This window comes from Lissotriton helveticus, chromosome 2_1, assembly GCF_964261635.1.
Source record: "Lissotriton helveticus chromosome 2_1, aLisHel1.1, whole genome shotgun sequence".
Taxonomy (NCBI): Eukaryota; Metazoa; Chordata; class Amphibia; order Caudata; family Salamandridae; genus Lissotriton; species Lissotriton helveticus.
In genome coordinates, this window is record NC_136059.1 from 718,246,009 (window position 1) to 718,271,578 (window position 25,570).

The window sequence follows — 25,570 nt, forward strand, 5'->3', positions numbered from 1 at the left end:
ATGCTAGGATAGGTCAGCAAAAAATGGCTGCAACACCATCCACAAGAGGCCAATTCCTCGGGGAAAGAAATAAGGTGGGGGAGAGGGCTTTGGCCACGGGGCCTGTTCTCCACTCAATTCCTGTGTCCAGTCAGCGATGGGCAGCCAACCTATGCTGCGTAGATTTCAGTTGTTACATCAGGAGTCATTATATCACACTCATTACATACATGTTTTTACATCCTGAAATGGTTGGCGCAGGAGAAATGTTCATTCTTGCAGTAGCCAAGTAGGTTTCTTTTTACCATGGTTCCTGCTTGGGAACTGCAGTTGTGAAAGACAGAAATCCATCTCACAAATTTGATAATCCCAAATGCTTTTATTAGTTTTGTGGATCTGTTGACTAGTATTAGAGATCTTAGACTTAAAAAGAGTTGCCTCCTGTCCAAGCTACTGGGAAACAATAAGCTTCAAGAGGCCATTCGTGCAACTGCCGAGCTAAAAAGTGGTAACTGGACCTGGGCTGGACCCTACTGCTGACCTCTGACACACACCATGTGAGCCTTCAAGTGGCTCTCCTCAGGTACTGGGGGACTTTAGAAGTGTATTCCAGTAGTGGATTGGGACTTAATGGACTAATGAATACACAAAAGTGGGCTGCCCCTTGAATCAATTCCTATGTTTATCTACAGAGTTCTGTAAAGATGCACTACCAGTGGGGGCATCTCATAAAAAGTTACGGACTGGCCTCACACACCAACCGGTGTCATGCTTCATCATTGGCTGTCCTCGCCCTCTAAAAACTTGGTTTGATAGAGGGCGGGCATACACCTGAAGACAGGGATGCACTTCTAAATCCAAGTGATGGCCGTGGGGGAGTGATACGTGATTTAAAAAACATTACATTAGTCCATGTGCTATGCTTTATTTAAATGGTAAATGTATGGTGGTTAAAAACTAAATGAACGATGGTATGGGATATTATTCTCCCTTCACCGTATGAAATGTGGTCGGCATGTTTCTGCTGAGGTGTCCCCGAAGGGTACGTAGCATTCTTCAGGACCTAAAGATGGGGGGAAAAGGGAGGGGTTGTATACCCTATGTATCCACTTCCTTTTAACTAGGGAAAAAATGGAAGGAAAATCCATGTTCTTGATACTGGTCATGATGCGGGGTGTTGGATCTTCCCGGTGTACCTCATAGCTCGAGGTGTTGGATAGCAGGCGTAAGCATTCCTCTTTGTACGTAGTATAGTCCATCAGGACTAGGGCACCCCGCTTATCTGCCGGTTTGATGATTATGTCATGGTTGTTCTTCAATTACTCCAGAGCCGTTCTCTCTCTTTTGGTCATATTCTGGAATCCCCTCATATTGTTGAAGTCGATTCTTTCCACTTCTGTGAGGACCGCTTGTTCAAATGCCAGGACATTGCAGGATATGTTCTATTTCGGGGGAGAGAAAGTGGACTTCTTCCGTAGTCCAGTGCTGGTCCGGTCACTGTCCAGTGTTTCGTTTTCGCCAAAATAATCTTTCAGCTAGTGTGAACTTTAATCAATAGGTGGTCCATTAGTTCTGGATTTCATCTTTTTATGTTTGCTTTAACTAGGAACCTTGGTCCTGGTTCTTTCTGAATACTGGTGACTAACCCTTAACTACCAGTAGTGATTTTATGTGTTTTTTTCCCTACAGAAAGTCTGAGTAGGTCCTTCCACCTCAGCCCTCCCATGGAGCATTTAGGGTAGAAATACAGGGTAAGAGTTGGTTTTCAACCACTTTTTAACGGTGTGAGTACACGTTGCACCTGCCACGTGTCTCATAAAGACCACTTCACACCACCACGCGCGCTATAGGAATGACGCGGGATGGATGACGTTTATAAACTATTTGTTTACATACTCATACAGTTGGTTTGTATGTTTTGTCTTTGTTTTTCCTTTCTCTACAGAGTTACTCTCAGAGGTACTATACCAAGAGGGAAATGTCCATCTACATAGGGTTAGCCCCTCCCCTGATCTAGCGACAGGATTTTCCTTCCATTTTTTCACTAGTTAAAAGGAAGTGGATACATAGGCTATACAACCCGCCCCCCTTTTCCCCCCTTTTTTAGGTCCTGAAGAATTCTACATACCCTTCGGGGACACCTCAGCAGAAACATGTGGACCCCATTTCATACGGTGAAGGGAGAATAATATTCCATACCACCGTTCACTTAGTTTTTAACCACAATACATTTACCATTTGAATAAAGCATAGCACATGGACTAATAAAATGTTTTTTAAATCATGTATCACTCCCCCACGGCCATCACTTAGATTTAGTAGTGCATCCCTGTCTCCAGGTGTATGCCCGCCCTCTATCAAACCAAGTTTTTAGAGGGCGAGGATAGCCGATGAAGCATGACACCCGGCGCAGTGTGAGGCCAGTCCGTAACTTTTTATGAGATGCCCCCACTGGTAGTGCATCTTTACAGAACTCTGTAGGTCAGTGTTTCCCAAACTGTGGTCCGCGGACCCCCAGGGGTCCGTGACACATTCCCAGGGGGTCCGTAGACAACCGCTTTAAAAGCACAGAAAAGTTTCTTGTATAATTAGCAGCGTTCCAGCAACAATAAAAGTGTCAAGAGAATGCCAGTGATTAATGTACCTGCTGGAGAGTGAGGAGAGTTTTGTGCAGTGGCAGCTTTGATTTAACTAATGTAGCACAGAGGGTTAATGTGCCTACTGCAAAGAACGTGTAACATGCATCTTAAAAAGCAGTATTTTATGTGCCTAGGTTCGTGGTTACTGCTTTTGTCACAGAGATTATTTTGTTACTGTGCACTTCATAAGTGACAATCGTAATCTAGCAGAGGGACCTATAAACTGTCATCAAAGAGCTACTTGCAAACTGCATGGTACCAGTTAGTAACTTATATTTTGTCACAGTTATTCATTATCCTGATGCTGCTAAAAAGATATATTTGGGTGGAAATACATTGTTAATGTTAAAGTCAATGCTAGCCACTGTGTTATGTTCTGAATCCTGAGTTTGTGCTTTTCCAGACCAAGCACTCTTTAAACATTTTATATACACACCGATTTACATGTATGATTCAATGTCTCTATATGTGTGTGATGTAAAGTGCTCCGACATCCTACAATGGTATGAGAGATGCTATAAAACAAATGAAATACATATGACAGAGGGGCTATTACTTCAATATAAAATACTAAGGGCCAGATGTACGATCTGTTTTTATGTGCGCGAACGGGTTCGCGAACCCGTTTGCGCATGCAAAAACCTATTGGGTCATGTACATACCTATTTCGCGAGTCGCAATTTGTTTGAGACTCTCTAAATAGGTTTTGCAACTTGCTATTTGGAAGGGGCATTCCCTTCCAAATTGCGAGTCTTAAAACCATGTACAAATGTTTTGCGGTCGCAAAACAGTCACAATTACCACCTAATTCAAGTAGATGGTAATGCATTCGCAAATGGGAAGGGGTCCCCAGGGGACCCCTTCCCCTTTACAAATGCATGCAAAATTATTAACCCATTTGCGCATGCAAAAACCTATTGGGCCATGTACATAGCCTATTTCGCGAGTCGCAATTTGTTTGCGACTCCCTAAATAGGTTTTGCAACTTGCTATTTGGAAGGGGCATTCCCTTCCAAATAGCGAGTCTCAAAACCATGTACAAATGTTTTGCGGTCGCAAAACAGTCACAATTACACCTAATTCAAGTAGATGGTAATGCATTTGCAAATGCATGCAAAATTATAAGGTCAGGCAGTGGTCCCAGAGACCTCTGCCTGCCCTTAGAAAATGAAACGAAAACATTTAATTTTCTTTTTTTTTTTTTAAATGCATGGTAAACAGGCTGCATTTTTTTTTTTTAAATTGCATTATTTAAAAGCAGTCCGAGACATGGTGGCCTGCAGAGCCCAGCAGGCCACCATCGCTGGGAGGGCAGGCATTCCCAATGGGCCCGCAAATTGCGAGAGGCTCATTAATATTAATGAACCTCGTAATTTGCGACCCCATTGGAAATACCAAACAGTGTTAAAAACACTCTTGTACATTTCATTTAGCAACTCGCAATGTGTCGCCAATTGCGAGGCGCTAAATGAAATGGTAGTACATCTGGCCCCAAAATCCTTAGTACTTTGAGTATTTGTTTTGTGTGCACACGTGTGTATTTTTTTCGAATTACTGTTTTAATGTTTGAAATTTAACTCATACAAATTGCTTGGGGGTCCCCGGCTTCCAGTGGTGACTCAATGGGGGTCCTCAGGAGTCAAAAGTTTGGGAACCACTGCTGTAGATAAACATAGGAATTGATTCAAGGGGCAGCCCACTTCTGTGTATTCAAGAGACAGTTTAGGCTGGCTCGCCCTTTGGCCCCGCGCCTCTGGTTCCCACCCTCAGCAACATTGCTGGGGTTAGTGTGTGTGGACTTAATGGACTAAGTCAGAAAGTAAAACCTTTGGCCAGGACAAACCTGGTTGGTGTATGTGACCAAGACTCCATCATGGTCAGCTTCAAATTGTGCTTACATTCCAGTCTACTGAGACCATGAACTATCCTCGGCACTTTGTGCTTCTTGGAGCTATTTCTACTTAAAAATGTAATTATTCATATTTCTTGTTTGGGCATTTATTGCTTTGCATTTTGACTTGATCACTGTTTTGGTCCTGGAGAAAGACTTTACACATTGCCCAAAATCAAGCCTGTCTACTCTGTGCCATTGCTACAAGAGGGTTGGGCTTTGGGTAATTTTGTGACTTTAGGAGGTTCATCCTGGCAAGGATTGTGCTTATTCCTAGTGGTAAGTAGGCATCCTGGTGATGACCCTACAGCACCAAAAGGGTCGAAAAGACATCAAGAGTCCATGGAAAATGTACTTTTTGCAGACATATTTGCCATAAATAAGCTTTGAATTCTTTTGAATGTACCTGTTAATGTTCCTTTGACTTTATTTCATAATTGGACATTTGGCCTTTCTTGACGTTTGCCATTTTTAATTGATCACACTTTACCATGCATTTTGGTTGTTGTCTGTCTCACCTGGACCTAGTAACACTCACGTATTAGGACACTAGTAGTTTTAGTAGACCTTTCATATACATTATGTTAAGATATTTATTGTCTCTCAAAGTATCCTTTGCATATCTGTATCTCAAAACAGTACAATACAGATACAGTTGTTTGGAGAATTGTATATATTAGTAATAATCTCTCTAACGGATATGAGTAATTAGTCTCAATTCTATAAAAAACACCCTTTGTGATAATTCATAACTGTTTGGAAATTGTTGCTTTTCTACAAAAATAACAAGCAGTCAAGTTCAACAGACGGATGGGGCAGAATAAACTTGACATGGATTGGTACCATGTAATTTGCTTGCTGGAAGCAAAGCTCTGAAAAAAAAAATGATTTAAAGTTTATGTAACCCAATTCGAAGACGTTATAATCTCCACTAAGCCCGCACTACAAATTCAAACAAGTCGTAACTACAGAATTTAGAAATATAACTTACTCTTTATGTTTTTTCTTTTTCTTTCCATTCAACGACTCATCTTCAGAGTTGTCATTGGAGGACGAATCCTGTATAGAAAAGTAAAAAAATCAAACATGAGTATAACAATATGATTCACCCTGGAACTATTTTGCTACAAGGTTTAGTATTCATCCATCAAAGCAGAAAGAATTATTTACAGCATACTGTGGTTTGCTCTGCAGTGCAAATTATAGAAATAATCAAACTTACACAGTACTCTTTGAGGAAAGGCCACCTTCTTCACATAGCGGAGGAATGCCCTCTCAGCAATTTTGAGGCAGGACTAAAGAATTGGCCAAATTTTTTGTTTTGGAAAATGAACCTCTACTGATTATGTGGCTTCAGAAGGCCATTGGTTGAAATCCTCTGCTCTAACTCACAGAATGAAGGCCTTCCCTTCAACAGGAATAGTCGGCTCGCAGAACTTTACTAAGGCATATTCTCCAATGGCCAGCCGCCGCTGCACTTGGTCATAGCTCGTAAACAGCAGAGTATAGTCTTGGGGATTTGCTATCCAACTAGCTCTGTAACCCATCCACCCATTGCTACAGGGCATGTCCCGTGTATTTTTGTTGGGTTTTTATAAGTAAATGTTTTGGCTATGTGGAACCAAACATTACTTTTCAGGTTCATGAACCCTGCAACAAATTATTATTTTTTACACGCTGTGACCCCTCACTTCCCCAAATCAGCAGTGAGATGCTCCCCCTGTTTGATCCCTGCGCCCTGTAATGAAGGCCATAACAAATATTCCCCTATTGCGAACATCCAATGATCGAGACCAGGGTTTGCAAACCCACTTTAGGATATGCAAAAGCGCAATGGACGACAGAAGAAAAGGCACCCTCATTCAATAGGAATACTTTTTTGCCTTGAAGAACAATGAATATGCTACTTACCAGTATGCATCTGTTCTTGGCATGTAGGGCTGTTAACATTCATATCTATTGCATAGATCGCCGCCTAGTGTTGGGTCCGGATGATTGCACATTGTTGTCCTGGAAGTCTTCGAAGTATCACGAGATAGGTGGCTCGTCCCCTGGACTACAGTGCGCATGGGCATCGACTCCATCCCCAGATTGTTTTTAGCCATTGTGGCAAGATGGAGTGCGATAGTGTAAACGATGTCCATGCTAGTGATGAAATGCATGAGGTAGTCTGCAGCTGCTACAGGCGCCGGGGAGGAGGGCGGGCGATATGAATGTTAGCAGCCCTACATGCCAAGAACAGATGCATACTGGTAAGTAGCATATTCAGTTCGAGGCATGTGGGCTGCTAAATTCATATCTATTGCATAGAATACATAGCAGTCCCCTCATGAACGGCGGCCGCCCGTGCCAGCTGCAGAAGTCTGAAAAAGAGTTTTGAGAACAGCCTGTCCTACAGCTGCCTGCTGTTTGGAGTGCACATCTACACAGTAATGTTTGGTAAATGTATGTGGTGTAGCCCACGTGGCTGCTCTACAAATATCCTCTAAAGGAATGTTACCTAGGAATGCCATGGAGGCCCCCAGTTTGCGTGTGGAGTGCGCCCTGGGGGGGACCGTTAAAGTGCGTTTAGCCTTCTGATAACAAATCTGAATGCATTTAACGATCCACCTGGCTATTCCAGCTTTGGAAATAGCGTTGCCCTTGTGCTGTGCGGAGAAGGCAACGAAAAGTTGCTGTGTCTTCCTAAAGGGTTGTGTTCTGTCAATATAGTACATCAATGCCCTTTTAACGTCTAGCATGTGGAGCATTCTTTCTGCTACTGTTTCTGGGTTTGGAAAGAATGCGGGCAGTTCAATGGTTTGATTCACATGAAACTGTGACACCACCTTCGGAAGGAACTTGGGGTTAGTGCGGAGCACTACCCTGTTTGAATGCACTTGTATAAATGGCTCTTGTATTGTGAGCGCTTGTAGCTCGCTAACACGCCTTAGAGACGTGATAGCAATAAGGAAAGCCACTTTCCATGTCAAGAACTGAATCTCACATGAATGTAGAGGCTCAAAAGGTGGGCCCATCAACCTAGTGAGGACCACGTTGAGATTCCATACTGGAGCGGGTGGGGTCCTGGGAGGAATGACCCGCTTCAGCCCTTCTAGAAAAGCTTTAATGGCAGGCACCCTGAAAACAGAGAGATGCTGCCTGTTTTGAAGATAAGCCGCTATGGCGGATAAGCGTATCCTAATGGAAGCGTACGCTAGATTGCATTTGTAAAGATGTAACAAATAGCAGATGATGTTAGGAATGGAGGCATCCAGCGGGTCAATGTTGTGTGCTGTACAATAAATGACAAACCGCTTCCATTTTGCTGCATAGCAAGCTCTTGTAGTGGGCTTCCGTGCCTCCCTGATGATGTCCATGCATTCAGGAGGCAGGTTGAGGTAGCCAAACTCTAAGACCTCAGGAGCCAGATCGCCAGATTGAGCTGCTGCGGATCCGGGTGCGGAATGTCGCCATGGTTCTGCGTCAAGAGCCTGGGTGTGAGGTGCAGCCTTTGATGCGGTACCACGGAGAGTTCTAGAAACGTGGTGTACCATGGTTGGCGTGCCCACGTTGGAGCAACTAGGATGAGTGTCATCGAGTGTTGCTTTAGCTTTCTTGCCACCAGCGGTATCAGAGGTGCAGGGGGAAAAGCGTACGCAAATCTGCCTGACCAGTTCATCCATATCGCATTTCCCTGCGACTGTGGGTGAGGGAACCTGGCGGCAAAGTGTTGGCATTTTGCGTTTTCCCTTGTGGCAAACAGGTCTATCTCTGGATGACCCCACTGTTGAAAGTACGGGTGGAGTACTGATGGATGTATCTCCCACTCGTGCATTTGATGGCTGTACCTGCTGAGCAGATCTGCCATCCGATTGTCCGTGCCCGGGAGGTGTTCCGCCAGGAGGAAGACGTTCCTCTGAATGGCCCACTTCCACATGCTCTGAGCCAGGTGAGACAGCTGTGGAGAGTGCGTACCTCCCTGTTTCTGGATGTAATACATCGCCGTCATGTTGTCCGTCCGGATTAACACTGACTTTGTTGCACAGATGTATCTTGAAGGATTTGAGTGCCATGAAGATCGCCATCAATTCCAGATAGTTGATGTGCATCTTCTTTTGCTGCGTCGTCCATAGTCCCTGCACAGTGTAGTGGAGCACATGAGCTCCCCACCCCTGGAGAGATGCGTCCGTTGTTAGGATAATCTGTGGCACAGGCTCCTGGAACGGTCGGCCCTTGCAAAGGTTGTGTGGATTCCACCAATGCAGAGAGTTGTACGCCCGACCGGTGACCAACACTAGGTCTTTTAACTGTCCTTGAGCCTGAGTCCACTGATGCGCCAAGCATTCTTGGAGCGGACGCATATGCAACCGTGCGTGCGGGACAATGAAGATGCAGGAGGCCATCATGCCTATCAACTGCATGAACACTCTCGCTGGGAGTGAGTTTTGCGGTCTGAACCTCCGGATGAGCGACTGGATGTTGTCGATCCTCACCTGGGTTGGCTGAGCCGTAGCTGTCAGAGTATTGATTGTCGCGCCCAGATACTGCCGCACATGGGCTGGCTGGAGGTGCGACTTTGGATAGTTTAACGAAAACCCCAGACTGTGAAGGAGGTGAATTGTGTGGGACATGTCCGCGGCGCACTGCTGTTCCGACTTTGCTTGAACGAGCCAGTCATCTAGGTAAGGATAGACATGTATGTTTTGTCTCCTGAGGTGCTCCGCCACGGTCGCCAGACACTTCGTGAACACTCTGGGGGCAGTGGTTACCCCGAAGGGCAGGACCTTGAACTGGTAATGCCTGTTTTGTATGGTGAACCTGAGGTACTTTCTGTGGGACGGGTGGAGTGGTATGGGAAAATAAGCATCCTTGAGGTCCACGGTTGCGAGGAAGTCCCCCTGGTTTAACAATGGTAGAACCTGCTGTAGTGTTAACATGTGAAAATGTTCTGAGAGTATGTAGAGGTTGAGGGGCCGTAGGTCTAGAATGGGCCTGAGCGAGCCGTCCTTTTTTGGGATTAAGAAGTACAGGGAATAAACCCCTGTGCCTTCTTCCTCCACCGGCACGAGCTCTATAGCGCCTTTTTGCAGCATCACCAGGACTTCTTGCTGCAATAAGTGCAAGTGCTCTGCTGACATAGGACGGTGTCTTGGGGGTATGTTGGGTGGAGTGGATGTTAGCTCTAAACAGTAGCCGTATTGGATAAGTTTCCTGACCCACCTGTCTATGGTGATGGAATTCCAGACTGGCAGGAACTGCTGGAGTCTCCCCCCGACAGGTGTTGGATGGTCGGGGGGCAGTGACAGGGAGTCACTGTTTGTTGGCAGCAGAAGAACGGGAATTGTTGTTGCCTCTGCCTCTGCCCTTTGCGCTGTTTCCTCTGTAACCACCTCTATTCTGTTTTGGGTACGAGGCCTGGGCGCCTCCCTTGTTGAAACTGCTGTGCCAAGTGTCCTCTGGCAACACCCCGTGCACCTGAGCGACGAAAAGTGTTCCCTCTGTATTGCTGAGACTGAAGCGCCCCCATGGACTTAGCCGTTTCAGTATCTTTTTTTATCTTTTCGAGGGTGGTATCAACCTCTGGGCCAAACAGTCTGTCTGGATTGACGGGCTGGTTGAGGATAGTCGTTTGTATCTCAGGCTTGAACCCTGAGATGCGGAGCCATGCCTGACGCCTTAACATAACACTAGTGTTTATTGCTCTTGCAGCTGTATCAGCAACATCTAGCGCACATTTAATCGCAGCGTTAGAAATGAGCTTGCCCTCTTGTATCAGCATCTCAGCTCCTTCTTTAAACTGGTCTGGAAGGTGTTGTAAGAACTGCTCTAAGGTGTCATAGTGCGCCCTATCATACCTGGATAACAGGGCTTGAGTGTTAGAAATGCGCCATATGTTGGCTGCCTGCGCAGCCACCCTTTTGCCCCCTGCCTCCAGCACTTTAGACTCTTTGTCCGGGGGAGGAGCTTCACCCGTTGTCTGTGAATTTGCCCTCTTGCGGGCATTGGAGACCACCAATGAGTCTAGAGGCAACTGTCCCCTAATATAAGTAGGGTCACCAGGCGCCGGCCTGTATTTCTTTTCAATACGTGGGTTCACCACTCTGGCTCTGGTGGGTTCCTTGAAAATGTCTGTGGCATGCTTGAGAACCCCCTTAAGCATTGGAAGTGTCTTCACCGTTTTTTCTGATGCCGAAAAAGTATCAAATAAAAAGTCAACTTCCACTGGGTCGGCATGCATCTCTACTTTGTGGGTTTGAAGCTGCCCTTTCAATTAAGGCATTAAATGCCGCAGAGTCTTCAGTGGGAGAAGTTTTAACACCATACAGATGTGGGTCACTGACCAGCTGTTGGTCCCCCTGATCACCAGAGTGTATCCATGATTCTTGCTGCTCATCAGGGTCAGTATTTTCAGGGAAGTTATACTGCTCATCTTGGTCACCCTCATCCCCATTGGATCCAGTGGGTGAAGGTGTAGGACTCCTCCCAGGCCCTTGAGGGATGGGTTCAACAAGGTCCGGCGTGTCTGGTGCAGGCCTTTTCCTTTTTAGAGGTATGACATAGGATTCTACAGGCTGTGCTGTAATTTTCCTTTTGTAGAGGGTTAATCTACCTGTATCGGTGTCGATAAACTGCTCTGAATGTTCGTCAGGCAAGGGTGGTCGACCAAAACCTCCCGTGAGCTGAGCCACTGATTCCTCGGTCACCGTACGAGGGGCAAAAGCCTTCGGCGCCACCTTTGGCGGTATAGTGTAGAGTATCGGCCTCGAAGTCTTGTCCAGTGGAAAACTCTGCCTCGGCACCGAGTGTGTTTTCTGCTCCGACGCCTTGTCCTTTATTCGTTTCAGGGAGTCCGTGACTTGCTTTGTAAACGAAGCGGATGGCTTTGTCGAGCCGACCGACGACCTCTGTCCACCCACAGGGGAAGAGCCATGCGTCGACGATATGTCTTTGTGCGGCAGAGGCGCGGATGCACCTTCGACAGCTGTGCTCCGGTCCCCCGTCCCGGCCTTAGTCGTTGACGTCGCTGACTTTGGAGCAGCGGATTTGACCTTCGGCGTAGGGGCTCCAGACTTCGGCTCGGTGCCCTTTGCTGACGCCGTTTCGACTGTCCGCGTGCCTGTTGGTGCGGCAGTTGTTGCTGAAGGAGTCTCGACAGTCTCTTTCGACTTCGGCTCGACCACCTTAGACGACACTGGCTCGACGATCTTCTTCGAGCTGGTCTCCTTGGCCCCTTTCGGTACCTTAGCCTGATCGACAGCCTTCTTCGGCTTCGAGGCGTCCGAAGACGACGGCGCCGATGCAGTCCCAGACGTCTTCGGTTTCGATGGTGTGTCGGCCATCTTTGTAGTTTTCGATTCCGAAGGTTTCGGTTTCGATTTGTGTGATGGAGGCTCCGTAGTCGTGTCCGTAGCCGGGCCAGGAGGCGGGGCCGAGGATCGAGGAGTAGGGTCGTGGGTAAGGCTGAGTGGCGATCCCGTGACCTGAGCCTTAGTAATTGTACGCACGGGGCATAGCTCTTCCTCCGAGCTATCTTCCGCGGCCCCATAAACTTCCTCGTCGTCCCCTACCTCCTCGACGGTTTCGTACAGGTCCAGGCCCTCGATGGGTTCCCCGTAGTCGGCCTCGACCTCCGCCGATGAAGGTGAGATCTGCAGGTGAAGCTCTTGCTCGTCTGCTTCGAGGTCTGTAAAGATGTCGACAGGCGCTGGTGCCGATCGCTGGGCCTCGAGGTGCGCCATGCGCCGAATCTTGACCGTCTTCTTCGACCTGAATTTGGAACAGGCCATACAGTTGGCCTCGTTGTGGTCCGGCGACAGGCACTTGTTGCATACAGGATGCACGTCGATGTGTGGGTATTTCGAACCGCACACGAGACAGTACTTGAACGGGCTTCGTTCCATCGTAGCGTCGTCTGGGTCTTGCTGCGTCGACAGGGCCTCGATGACCGAAGAGTCACCCGACTCCACAGTTATCCGACTCGAAGAGTTGGAGTACACACGAGACCGAACGCTAACAATACCGACGAAGTAAAGAAAGCCTTGTGGCCTTCAAAGGTTGTTTTATCGATTCCGAACAGGAGACGTCGAAATCACATCTGAACCCAATGGCAGAAAAAAACAATCTGGGGATGGAGTCGATGCCCATGCGCACTGTAGTCCAGGGGAGGAGCCACCTATCTCGTGATACTTCGAAGACTCTTCCAGGACAACAATGTGCAATCATCCGGACCCAACACTAGGCGGGGATCTATGCAATAGATATGAATTTAGCAGCCCACATGCCTCGAACATTACTTACCTTCGGTAATGCTTTTTCTGGTGGCTACAGCATCTGCCTGTGGATTCCTCACCTTTTGAATTATCCCAATGTGCTGCATTCCACAGAAACTTTTCACCTCAGCTCTCCCATGTCGACGAGGGTATCACAATGGAACAGCTCTGCACACGACTCCGGATGACTTAATTGGAGCCATAAGACCTTGGTGTGCTAACATCAGTTCCACCCATTTTTTCCGTGCCTTCGAAGCACCCGACAACATTTTCACAAGTATACACAGTATTCTAAACACAGCCAAAACAGGAAATTCATCATCATCATCAATATTTCCAAGTGCCAAGTATTACATGATTTCAACATTACATGATTCCAACAATAAATCAGGCAACGGGGAGGCGGGTGCGTCAGTGAGGAATCCACAGAAGATACTGTATCCACCAGAAAAAGCATTACTGAAAGTAAGTAACTTGTTCTTCTGAAGGATACACCTGCCTGTGGATTCCTCACCTTTGAATTAAATACTCAAGCAGTCCCGGAGCTGGCGGAGGGGGCCTGCCTGCCTATACAAAAACATCCTGCAGCACAGAACGTGGAAAATGACCGTCCCTCCTCACCTCCGACTCCAAGCAACAGTGCTTCACAAAGGTGTGGAGGGAGGCCCATGTTGCCAACTTGCAAATGTCTACCACAGGGACACGTCTAGCTAGAGTACCCTAAGGTAAAGGAGATGGAGAGGTCTCATCCCTACGAGGACTTCTAGGACACAGACACCGACTTCAGAGTCGCATCCTTCGATGAACGATATCGAGAACCATGGCACTGCTTTTCTTCGAACTCTAAGAGTCAGCGACTTCAAATGGGTCATTGACCTCCTGTGACCACTTTTCTGCTTCTTGGCCTTGGCCATGAATAATTTGGCCTCCCTCTCCTTCAGCGCTTTAGGATTCATGCGCTTGCATGAAGTGCACGTCACAACGTCGAGGTCCGACAAAAGTCATCATAAACAGTTTCATGGGGGGTCAGTGATGGACATGTGGCCCCACATTTTCTGAATGGCTTAAAACTTGATTTTCCATATAGTTTTCATCCTTGATGGCTACAAAGTCACGACAATCCTCTACAAAGAAACTCCCAGAAATGGAGAGATTGGGAAAATAACATTAAGTGTTGACGGTGCAGAAAATGGAAACTGACTTCAGAACGCTGACGGAGTTGTCTTATGGCTCACGCAGAGTCGCGTGCAGAGCCGTTCCATTGTGATGTCCTCGTAGTGGGAGAGCTGAGGAGAAAAGTTTCTGTGGAATGCTGTGCAGTGAGATAATTCAAAAGGCGAGGAATCCACAGGCAGGTGTATCCATTAGAATTTCTGGATCCTCTAACAGTTTACGGACTTGAATGGCCAAGATATCAATACATTTAAAATGCCCACTACACATTTTCCAAACGCTGATATCTAAAAACTGCGGTATGGATTTACACCAAACTACAAAAAGCAAGGTTTCTGAATAAAGTTCTTCCTCCAGGTCAAGTTTGGTGTACATCCTTTCAGTAGATCTTGAAATGCTATTTTTACCTTTGCATGGATATGCACAAAACATGGCAAGCAAACCCATTAAACCAGTCCTACTAAGGATGTGCAAAATTGTGTGCAGATTTCCAAATAAGCCATTATTAACAATGTTTTTTTTTTATTTTCAATGGAAAATGCGGCTGAACCATAACTAGGCAGCCAAAATTACTAATTACTTTATTGAAACTGTACAAACTGATATGCAGAATGTTAAGCATATCTGCAATCCTATGAGCAGCAAAGAGTCTTTTTTGATCTGGTTGGACTTAAAGCCAGCAGTGTTTTACTTCAGGAAAGAAACTTATCATTGCAAGTTAAGAAGTAAAAAACAAAACAATGGGTTAGCCGGGTGTTTTCTTCTGAAGCTTTTCGTAAGAAGAATGGTGCTAGTCTTTCATAATCCTTTATCTAGTGACATTGTACTTCACAAGAAAGTGAAAGTTGATAATGTCAAAATTACATTCTTTAATGTAAATGTTTATGGTCTAGCTAGTCTTGAAGTTTCTTTTTGGGCAAGTATTCATGTTCTTCTTTATGACTGACCATGATTTTATCCACTTCATTTCGGGAATATAACAGATTACTATAATCTATTAATAATGCTCTCTTTGCTCTTAAAAAGATAAATCCCTGGTGTCAGATTTTCTTCGAGAATTGCATTCTTATTTTGCCCCACTTTTTGTACTAATCATTTCCAATTACACAAGGATTTTTTGGTTAGGGCGCACCAGAACGATACATTTTTAGATGTGGTAATATATCAAGCAGCTAAAAATGATGCGGTGTTGCCCTTATGAAAATGTATAGGGTACTCACTAATACATCTGTTCATCTGAAATTTGACAAATTCTTTTTTGATCAGATTGGAATTTTAACTCCCAAAAACTAGTCTGTAAAATAACTATCTGGATTCATTATGAGACTGTTCAAATTATTCTGGTTCTTAAATGTACTTAAATAAAGTTTATGTGACATCATCTGCTATGGCTGCAATTGCCTTAGATGCAGAAAAATCTTTGGACAGAGTAGGGTGGACATTTACAATCAAGACACTGCACTGGATTGATTTCGGTTTATGCAACTCCTAAAAAGCTACTTTTTATGCCTCCCCTACAGACAGCTACTCAATGCCTTTTATAGATAATACCAATACTTACTGTTGGCTTTGCTACAGCGGAATGCTTACAGTTGGTTGGCATTCTTGTTAATCTCATTTCCTTACTGTTTATTTGAAATACTTTTTTGATTGGATGACTTTATCCTTCCACAGATTACATTCAAGGAAGTACTGTTTTTTTGTCAGGATTCCATGGGATTGCATGTGTTTCATTGCCATAGCTCATGTGTGCTGCTTCCACTCTCAAATCCCCCACTCAAGCACTGTATTCCTCTGTCACCACCCCCCGCGTTTACGCTGCGTCTGCAACCCTTTCCCATCAGATTTTATTTTTTAGATCTCCACACTGTCTGCTCCGCCGCTGTTCTTATACATGCTCCCAGTGTTCCTACTGTTAAACAGTGGCGAATTGCTAGCCTCCTGTCCCTTCTCCTGCTCCACAGCCAACTCTCATTGTGTTTGGGTTTTTCTTTTAAAGGAAAATGAATAAATATTAACTATGGTTTCTTTATGGAGGGCTCACTAGATGCACTATACAACTGAGCCGTTCCATAAACTTTTATGCCCTTTCATACATATTTTTGTTAATTTACTGCTCCAAAACTGGCGTGCATCCATTTTAAACGGTGAATTATTTATTTATTTTTTTAAACGGCTACTTCCTGGGCATACATGTGGTGTGTGTTTACGCATGCCAGCGTCACCACAATATAGAGGCTTTTTAGTTCTACAGATGCTGTTTCGAAAAACAAACTTTTTGCTTTTTGCTGAAGCAGAACAGGATCAGCAAAAAGCACTGGCAAGACAAAAGGTTGGGTATGTTCTAAAAGATCGTCTCCTCGTCATGTCTATTTTGGTCTACCATATTATCTCTTCTTCACTGAATTTTTAACAAGCAGTAGATCGTCTCAACTCCATTTGCTCTATGGCCAAAGTGTCATCACCCACCCTTTTATTGATCTCATTTAGTCTAGCATACTGCAAGAAAATCAGAATATTACAGTATAGGTGTACTTTAAGTTGGAAATGTACCTCTTCTGACTCACTATCAGATGATGCCTTAGCGTGTGGCTTCTGATGAAGTTGCTGCTGTTTCCTGAGCATGGCTGATCTCTGAACAGCCAAAATACTTGGATTGGATTTCCAAAACTAGAGTGAGGGGGAAAAAAAAAATCAATATTAAAAAAGTATGGATGGGTCGATGGTATGGTGAACGAAAACACAGTGGCAAAATGGGAAACACCTATTTTAACATAAAACAAACATACATCCCCCAAATCACCATCTCCTCCTCATACCAACTGCATTACAGCAGCTATTTTAAGAAAGATGTTTCTTCTGAGAAGTACATTCAGAATGTATTGTATTAAAGATACCAATACTGGATAACTAAAGTTAAAGGTAAGTAACTTGTTTTCTTATCCAGGATCTTTCATAGATTCACATGCTTGAATCAAAATAGCAAGCAGGTATACTTTTACATTTAAGAGGATGGTGGGTATCGTACGAATGACACAGATACCTCATAAAAAGATATACTTAAACATATCCACCATATATGCAATACAATATTTAAGAAGCATTTATGCATAAAGAGAGAATAAACCAGCAATAACATGTAAAGCAAATATATTTAATTAATATTTAATAAATAATCACCTCCGAAACAGAGGCTTACTTTATTGGAAAAGGTTGCGTATAACTGCTTGCCCTACTGCTGCTTCTGCAGTAATGCAGTGTTATTGTATGAAAAAAAATTAAAGTTACAGCACGGCAAATTTCATCTAATAGCACTCCAGCAAAAAGAGGTGCTGACAACAATGCTCTTGTGGAATGAGCTTAAGGTTTGACAGCAAGAGGATATCCTGCTTTAGAGAGTGACAAAATTGAATAGCTGATGCAATCCACCTAGAAATTGTTGCTTTAATCACTGCCGTACCTGGTTTTTGCGCCGCATAGGACACAAACAATTGGTCCGACCATTTCTTTACATCCAGAGTGTGAAAAGCCTTTTAAGCCGGGGAAGCAGGGCTAGGAAAGAATGTACGCAGAATAATTGGCTCATTAAGATGGGAAGACGAGGGAATCCTAGGTATAAAAGTCGGATTCGTTCTAAGTAGAACATAATCATTGGTAAAGCGCAGGTATGCCTCTTTAATAGTAAATGCTTGTATTTCGCTGACTGTCTATGCTGAAGTAAGAGCTAACAAAAGAGCAACTTTCCAGGAGACATATTTAAGTTCCACTCTATGAATTGGTTTGAAGGGATGCTTCATAAGTTGCGCCAAAACTATATTAAGTCTCCATTCCGAAGGAGGAGCTCTTATAGGAGGGTATGCTCTGAAAAGTCCTTTCACGAACTGCTTGACCAGACGGCTATACCAAAGAGATGGACCTCCAGAGGAATGCCTGTAAATAGAGGACGACCAGATGTAGCTTAATGGACGTGAAGATAAGGTCAGATTTAGCCAGTGAGAGCAGATAAGGTCACATTTTGTCCGGAGAACCATCAAGAGGATGTACAGCCTTATTAAGACAACACAAACAAAAACGTTTCCATTTGAGAGAGTAAGTCTTAATCGTGGATGGTGACCTTGCTTTAGTAAGCATGTCTCTACAGTCCTGAGGCAAATCTAACTCCTTGAATTCAGAGAGTTCAGAGGCCAGGCATGCAGCTGCAGTGGGGCTGAAAGTGGAAGGAGAATCTGGCCCCTGCTCAATGTCAACAGTGTTGGCGATACTGGAAGGCGAAAGCGCTGCATTATGAGAGTAGCAGAAGTTCTGTGAACCAGCCAACATGGGGCAATGAGAATTATTTGGGACAGCTCCATTTTCAAATTCATCAAAAGTCTCGGTAGTAAAGGAAAAGCGGGAAAGGCGTAGGCGAAGATCCCGGTCCACCTCATCAGAAAGCCTTTTTCTGGTTCCCAGCTGGCATTGGATTGGCACTTACGATTTGTCTCGGAAGCAAAGAGATCCAAGTTGGGCTTGCCCCAGATCTGGAAGATGTAATCTAGAAGCTTCTGATCCAGTGCCCATTTGTGGCAATAATTGGAAGTCCTGCTCAAGGTATCTGCTAGACTGTTCTTTATCCCAGGCAGATGTTCCACCTTTACAGATATGTGGTGAGAAAGAAGCCATTTCCATATCTTTTGAGCTTCTTAAGATAGGATGAGAGAGCGCGTTCCCCCTTGCTTGTTTAGGTAATGCATGCATGTGGTATTGTCCATCCTTAGGAGGACTGAGGATCCTTGAAGCCTTGGGAGGAAAGCCTGTAGGGCTAGAAATATGTCCCGAAGCTCCAGGAAGGTGATGTGCATTTTTGCAAGTGCTTTGGACTATTTTGCCCTTATGCGTAGGTCTTGCAGGTGAGCCCCCCCATCCTTCAAGAGAAGCATCTGTAGTGAGGACGAACTCTAGTGTTCGGGAAAGCAAAGTTAGCCCTGTCATGAGATTGCTGGCGCGCTGCCACTAAAGTAGAGCTGTTCGCATGGCTTGAGTTATCCTTACCAGGTTGTCGTACGACTGGTCACCTGAGGCCATTGTTTGTCTAGTTCGTCTTGTACAGGTCTCATTCTGAGATGAGAGTGAGGTACCAATAAGATTGCAGAGGACATTATTTCGAGAAGAGATTTTATTAGCCTCACAGAGCGAACTTTCTTCCTCTTAACTTTTTGCTAGAGAGATTAGGTGTGATTGCTTTCTGTGGACAAGAATGTGAGGTCTTGGACAGTGTCCAAAACTGACCCTAGAAATTGAGTCCTCAGAGGGATGTAGAACTGACTTTTGAAAGTTGAGAGAGAGCCCCAAGATTGAAACATTTGAAGGCAAATTAACGTTGCTTTTGAGGCTTGTCAAAAAGATTGTGCTTTTATCAACCAGTCGTCTAGGTAAGAGAACAGTTGCTGGCCCTGCAGCCTGAGATGAGCAGCAACTGGAGCTAGACATTTTGTAAAACTCTTGGAGCTGACCGCAGACCAAAAGGGAGAATTCTGAATTGAAAAGGAACACCTTCAACAGTGAAACAGAGAAACTTTTGAGGTTTGGGATGATAAGGGAAGTGTAAATTTGCATCTTGCAGATCAAGCGTCGTGATGAAATCTGCATGATCGAGGAGTTGCAAATCGAGTAACCATATGCAAGGACTTTTTCTGCAGATATTTGTTTAATCTCCTTAGGTCTAGAATTGGCCTCCACTCTCCCGACTTTTTCTTTATCAGAAATTTAGGGTATGACCTAATTTGACTCATTTGTTGGAAGTAATTTTCTTCCATTGGTCGAAATGTAGAGAAATATTTGAAGTCCTTGGGTGAGGTGTGGCAGAATTGTTGCAGGTGCTGGGGAGGTGTCACTGTTTTCCAGTATGGTCTCTGTCCTGCTGGGGCGGTTTTCTCCTGTTTTATTGTCTGGAGTAAGCGGGAGCAGGAGGAGGGAGGCTCTGTAAGATTCTTTTGGTTGATACCCTTATCTATATTAATAAGTCTGTGGATGATATTTTTGGTAGCTCCCACGAAAGGAGTAAGACCCTCTGCCACGGGCACCACGAAAGGGTGTTTTCCTGTATTGAAGTGTACCTAAGGCTTTAGCTGTGTCCTTTTTTTTTATTTCATGCAAGGCATCGTCAATGTGTTTGCCAAACAGTGCATCCCCATCGAATGGCATATCTAGTATGTTGCTCTGCACCTCAGGACAAAAGGTGGTAGACTTTAGCCATCCTTGGTGACGGAGGACAGCTGCCCCAGCCCACTGTCGAAAACCTAGAGAGACCAAATCCATGGAGATGTCAATTATCTCAGATGCTGCCCTTTCCCCTTTAAGGAGAATTTTTCTTGCCTCTTGTTTTTTGTCACCCGGCAAAAATTCGAGGTACTGAGCAACATCCGACCACATTTGGCGATCGTATCTTCCCAAAATTGCCAAGGAATTCGCAGCACACGCAGAAGCACCTGCCATGGTGGTGATTTTTTTCCGATATAGTATATTCTTCTGCCATCTTTATCTGGTGGTGCAGTTACTGGCGCTGAGGGATTTCTAGATCTCCGTCGCACAGCTTGGGAAATCATTTAATCTGGCCTAGGCTGGCCAGTCAGGCATGCAGGGGCATCATCTAGGGCCTTCTACTTCTTGTCAATCCTAGGATTGAAGGCACTGAGAAAGGATTCTCCATAATTTTAACACTCTCTTCCCAAATATGATCAATGATGGTAATAGCATGGACAGATTTCCTGCTCTGGTCTTTGAAGTCATATGAAAAGCAACTGCTTAACAGGCATGGGAAGGTGAAAACGGTTTGCTGCTCTTTCCATAATGGCATGAAAACCCCCAATGTCCTCCTCCGGAGGAGGAATTGCATGAGAAGCCGGTGGAGATGGTGTTTGAATTAAATAATCTTCCCACTCATCAATGGTAGCGTGTGTCTAGGGAAGTTCACCTTCCTCAAAAACTACTATCATCCTGCACTCCCTGATCTTGCAGCGCAGGTAAAAGGTCTTGAGCTTCCGTCATAGGTAATGAAGGTCCTGCTGAATCTAGAACAGGCGGAGGAGAGGGTTGTCTCTGAACAGAACCTGCTGCAGTAGGAAAAACCATAGGCTCTTGACGAGGAAGTAATACTTCAAGCAGATTGACATTCCTGAGGCGGAAAGCCGGGAATAGGAGCTAAGCTGTTCTCATTTTAACTGTGTGTGCTTTTAAACTTACCGCACTTTCTTCACTCACTTGCACATACCCTCAGCCAATTAGGCACTGTCGGGGAGATCAGGAAGGAACGCTGCTCATCACTTGAGCCGTCATCTTGGGGAAGAATTTGGGGTGGAGGACTAGTTGTCTTGGCACCACCTGCCCTCACAAGGATAAAAGCAGCGCTAGTGCGCACGCGCGCATACCAAGCAGATTGCCGTTCATGAGGCGGAAAGCCGGGAATAGGAGCTAAGCTGCTCTCATTTGAACTGTGTGTGCTTTTAAACTTACCGCACTTTCTTCACTCACTTGCACTAACGCGCGTCTCATACCCTCAGCCGATTAGGCGCGGTCGGGGAGATCAGGAAGGAACGCTGCTCATCACTTGAGCCGTCATCTTGGGGAAGAATTTGGGGTGGAGGACTAGTTGTCTTGGCACCACCTGCCCTCACAAGGATAAAAGCAGCGCTAGTGCGCACGCGCGCATACCAAGCAGATTGCCGTTCATGAGGCGGAAAGCCGGGAATAGGAGCTAAGCTGTTCTCATTTTAACTGTGTGTGCTTTTAAACTTACCGCACTTTTTTCACTCACTTGCACCAATGCGCGTCTCATACCCTCAGCCGATTAGGCGCTGTCGGGGAGATCAGGAAGGAAAGCTACTCATCACTTGAGCCGCCATCTTGGGGGAGAATTAGGGGTGGAGGACTAGTTGTCTTGGCACCACCTGCCCTCACAAGGATAAAATTATCTTACCAGCCCGGATGCGTAGCGGACGCGCGCAGTGGGCGCGCCACCGGCGCGCCAAAGGCAAGCCCGTCTGCGCCCGTCCGTGCCAGGCCGGGGCCAGTCCCCCTGCTCGAACGACTACCTACTCCTCGGAGGACCTAAGAAGGTTACATCAGATAGACCTTTCGCTTTTGCCCCGCCATTCACGCACGCCTCAAACACTTAGGCATCCTTCAAAAGCAGAATACACATCTAGGGCTCCTGCCTACCGTCCCTCGCTATAGCCAGAGGCCCATCCCGGTGCAGGTTAGAGACTCAAAGTTACGCATCTCTTACCTCAATACTCGCTCCTTAGTTGAACATCAATTAGATATCTTCCTTTTCCTCCTATCAGATAAACCCGACATCATTTTTATTACTGAAACATGGCTTAACGCTGACTCCTCCCCGGACATCTTGGCAGCCCTCCCAGACACTTATTACATTCTGCATGTCGACCGGGCACCAGGAAAGGTGGGAGATGGAGTAGCAGCCATCATTCACAAAGACCATGTCTTCACCTCTATGTCCCCTTTAAATCTCCCTGCAGCAGACAATCTGATTATTAAACTTGATTCTAAGGCTGGCCCATTAATCTGTGTACTAATATACAGACCTCCTCAATACATGTCCTCATTTCCTCTCTCACTGTGTGAGCAGCTGGCAACTGTGGTCACGATTATGCAAAAATACTCCTACTTGGCGACCTTAATTATTGGTGCAACGATGACTCTGGCGGCCCCCATGCCAGCGAATTAATGGAACTCCTCCCTGATTTCAATTTCAGTCACCATATCGTCTCCGCAACCCATGTCCCCACTTCAGCTTCAGAAAGTCCACGACTCACCACCTCCAGCAACAGGTTCCCCGCAGGAACTGGAACAAGATCACCACCGAGCAGCTCACCACATCACTGAACCAGAACCCTCCAGCCAGATTAACGGACCCCAACCAAGCAGCCCTCAACCTCGCACAATGGATCACCAACTGCGCCGACGACCTCGCACCCCTGAAAACCCATCCCAACAGGCCCGGAAGCAAGACAGCCCCGTGGTTCAACGACAACCTCAAGAACTCCAAGAAGAATTGCCGCACCCTCGAGAAAGCCTGGCGAAAGAACCCAACCACAGACAACATGACTGCCCTCAAGCACGCCACCCGCAAACACCACCAGCTGATCCACACCACCAAGAAGTCAGCATTCAAGGAACGACTAGACAACAACGCACACAACAGCAAGGAGCTCTTCAGCATCGTCAAAGAGCTCTCCAACCCCAGCGCTGGAAACGACATCACTCCCTCACAAGACCTCTGCAACTCTCTCGCCACGTTCTTCCACAGCAAGATCGCAGACATACACAACAGCTTCGGTGAACAGCCCACGCACCCAACCACAGAACCAACGCCCCCCACCACCACCCTCCGCGCCTGGACCCCAGTCAACACCGAAGACACCATCCACACGATGAACACCATCCACTCCGGTTCGCCAACAGACCCATGCCCCCACCACGTCTTCAACAAGGCCGACTCCGTCATCGCACCCCAACTCCGGGACATCATCAACTGCTCCTTCAACACCGCCACCTTCCCGGAGAGCTGGAAGCATGCCGAACTCAGCACCCTCCTGAAGAAACCATCAGCAGACCCCACCGACCTTAAGAACTATCGCCTCATCTCACCCCTCCCGTTTCCGGCCAAAGTCATCGAGAAGACCGTCAACAGACAGCTTGCTGCCTTCCTCGAGACGAACTGATCCCTCGACCACTCACAGTCCGGCTTCCGAGCCAACCACAGCACCGAAACCGCCCTCATCGCAGCCACTGATGACATCCGAACCCTGCTTGACAACGGGGAAACAGCGGCCCTCATCCTCCTGGACCTCTCCACAGCGTTCGATACTGTCTGCCACTGCACCCTAGTACAACGCCTCAGCAACGCCGGAATCCAAGAGAAGGCACTGGAGTGGATCATCTCGTTCCTCGCCGGAAGAACCCAGAGAGTCCGCCTCCCCCCGTTCAGATCCGAGGCCACCGAAGTAATCTGCGGCGTACCACAAGGATCATCACTCAGCCCCACCCTCTTCAACGTGTACATGAGCCCCCTCGCAGCCATCGCATGCCAACACAGCCTCAACATCATCTCCTATGCCGACGACACCCAGCTGATCCTCTCCCTCACCAACGACCCCGCCACCGCCAGAACCAACCTACACGAAGGGGTGATAGAAGTAGCCGACTGGATGAAGAACAGCCGCTTGAAACTGAACTCAGACAAGACGGAAGTCCTCATCCTCGGATCTGCACCATCTGCCTAGGACGACTCCTGGTGGCCCCCGGCCCTAGGCAGCGCACCGAAACCAATGAACCACGCACGCAACCTCGATGACCAGACAAGTCAACGCCGTCTCGTCATCGTGTTTCAACATCCTACGCATGCTCCGAAAGATCTTCCGATGGATCCCCACCGAAACCAGGAAGACGGTCACCCAGGCACTTGTCACCAGCCGACTGGACTACGGAAACACCCTCTACACCGGAACCACAGCCAAACTACAAAAAAGACTCCAACGCATCCAGAACGCCTCCGCACGACTCATCCTGGACATCCCCCGTCACAGCCACATCTCCGGACACCTGAAAGACCTGCACTGGCTCCCCGTCAGCAAAAGAATCACATTCCGCCTCCTCACCCACGCACACAAAGCCCTCCACGACCTAGGCCCCAGGTACCTCAACAACCGCCTGACCTTCTACACTCCCTCCCGCCAACTACGATCAACCAGCCACGCCCTTGCCGCCGTTCCACACATTCGAAGAGCCACCATGGGGGGAAGATCCTTCTCCTACCTGGCAGCCAAGACCTGGAATTCCCTCCCCATCCACCTCCGTCTGACCCAAGACCACCTCTCCTTCAGGAAGCAACTCAAGACCTGGCTGTTCGAGCAGTAGCGGACCCCCCCTCCCCAAGCGCCTTGAGACCCTCCGGGTGAGTAGCGCGCTATACAAATTTCCTGATTGATTGATTGATGTCAAGGGACACACTCTGGACCAGGTGTGGAGCACTAACCTCACTGTCTCCACACCTACCATATCTCCCTGTATATGGTCCGATCACTTCCTAATTAATTTTACCATCTCTGTCCCTACCTGCAGCAAGCCCCCGGCAATCGAAGGGGGCCTTATCAGAAAATGGAGCACCCTTGATGAACAAGCTTTCCTGGACAGTCTTGATAGCTCCACTCCTGCAGACAATCTGGATGTGGATCTGGCTGAAGCCAACATTTCTACCATATTTACTAAACTTTACAAAGAGAGATTACCACGAGATTTCAGCGCTAACACCATCAAAAAACAAATGTGTTCATGGCATTAGAAGAGAGGGGATATTGAAATAGTTGTCCAGAAGGATCATTGAGCACACTCACTTGCTTTGGACAGCTGCCAACAAATGAGCCAGTACCAGCCCCTTGATCATTCAGAGAGGAGAAAGTGATTTAGTATGCGGAGGTCCGAAATGGGACATTGCCTTACTCACCTTTTCCTTAAATGGATGGAGAGGGAATTATTATCCATGCAGACTTTGAGGACACAGTGATTGCTTCTAAAAGAAACTACCTCATGAATAAGTTCTTATGATGCTGACAGGGACAAAGGTGGCACAGATGAAG

General features: G+C 46.4%; 1 protein-coding gene across 1 annotated transcript in view; it reads right to left on the bottom strand.

Moving 5' to 3' along the window:
- Positions 1-25,570, bottom strand: part of CHD1 (chromodomain helicase DNA binding protein 1) — a 1,592,763-nt gene that overhangs the window by 1,494,030 nt on the left and 73,163 nt on the right. Inside the window, exons 4-5 of the mRNA XM_078675438.1 lie at positions 16,488-16,604; positions 5,501-5,568 (exon numbers count right to left, since the gene is read on the bottom strand). Of these exons, the coding sequence (XP_078531564.1) occupies positions 5,501-5,568; positions 16,488-16,604 (185 nt within the window). The remainder of the gene's footprint in view (positions 1-5,500; positions 5,569-16,487; positions 16,605-25,570) is intronic.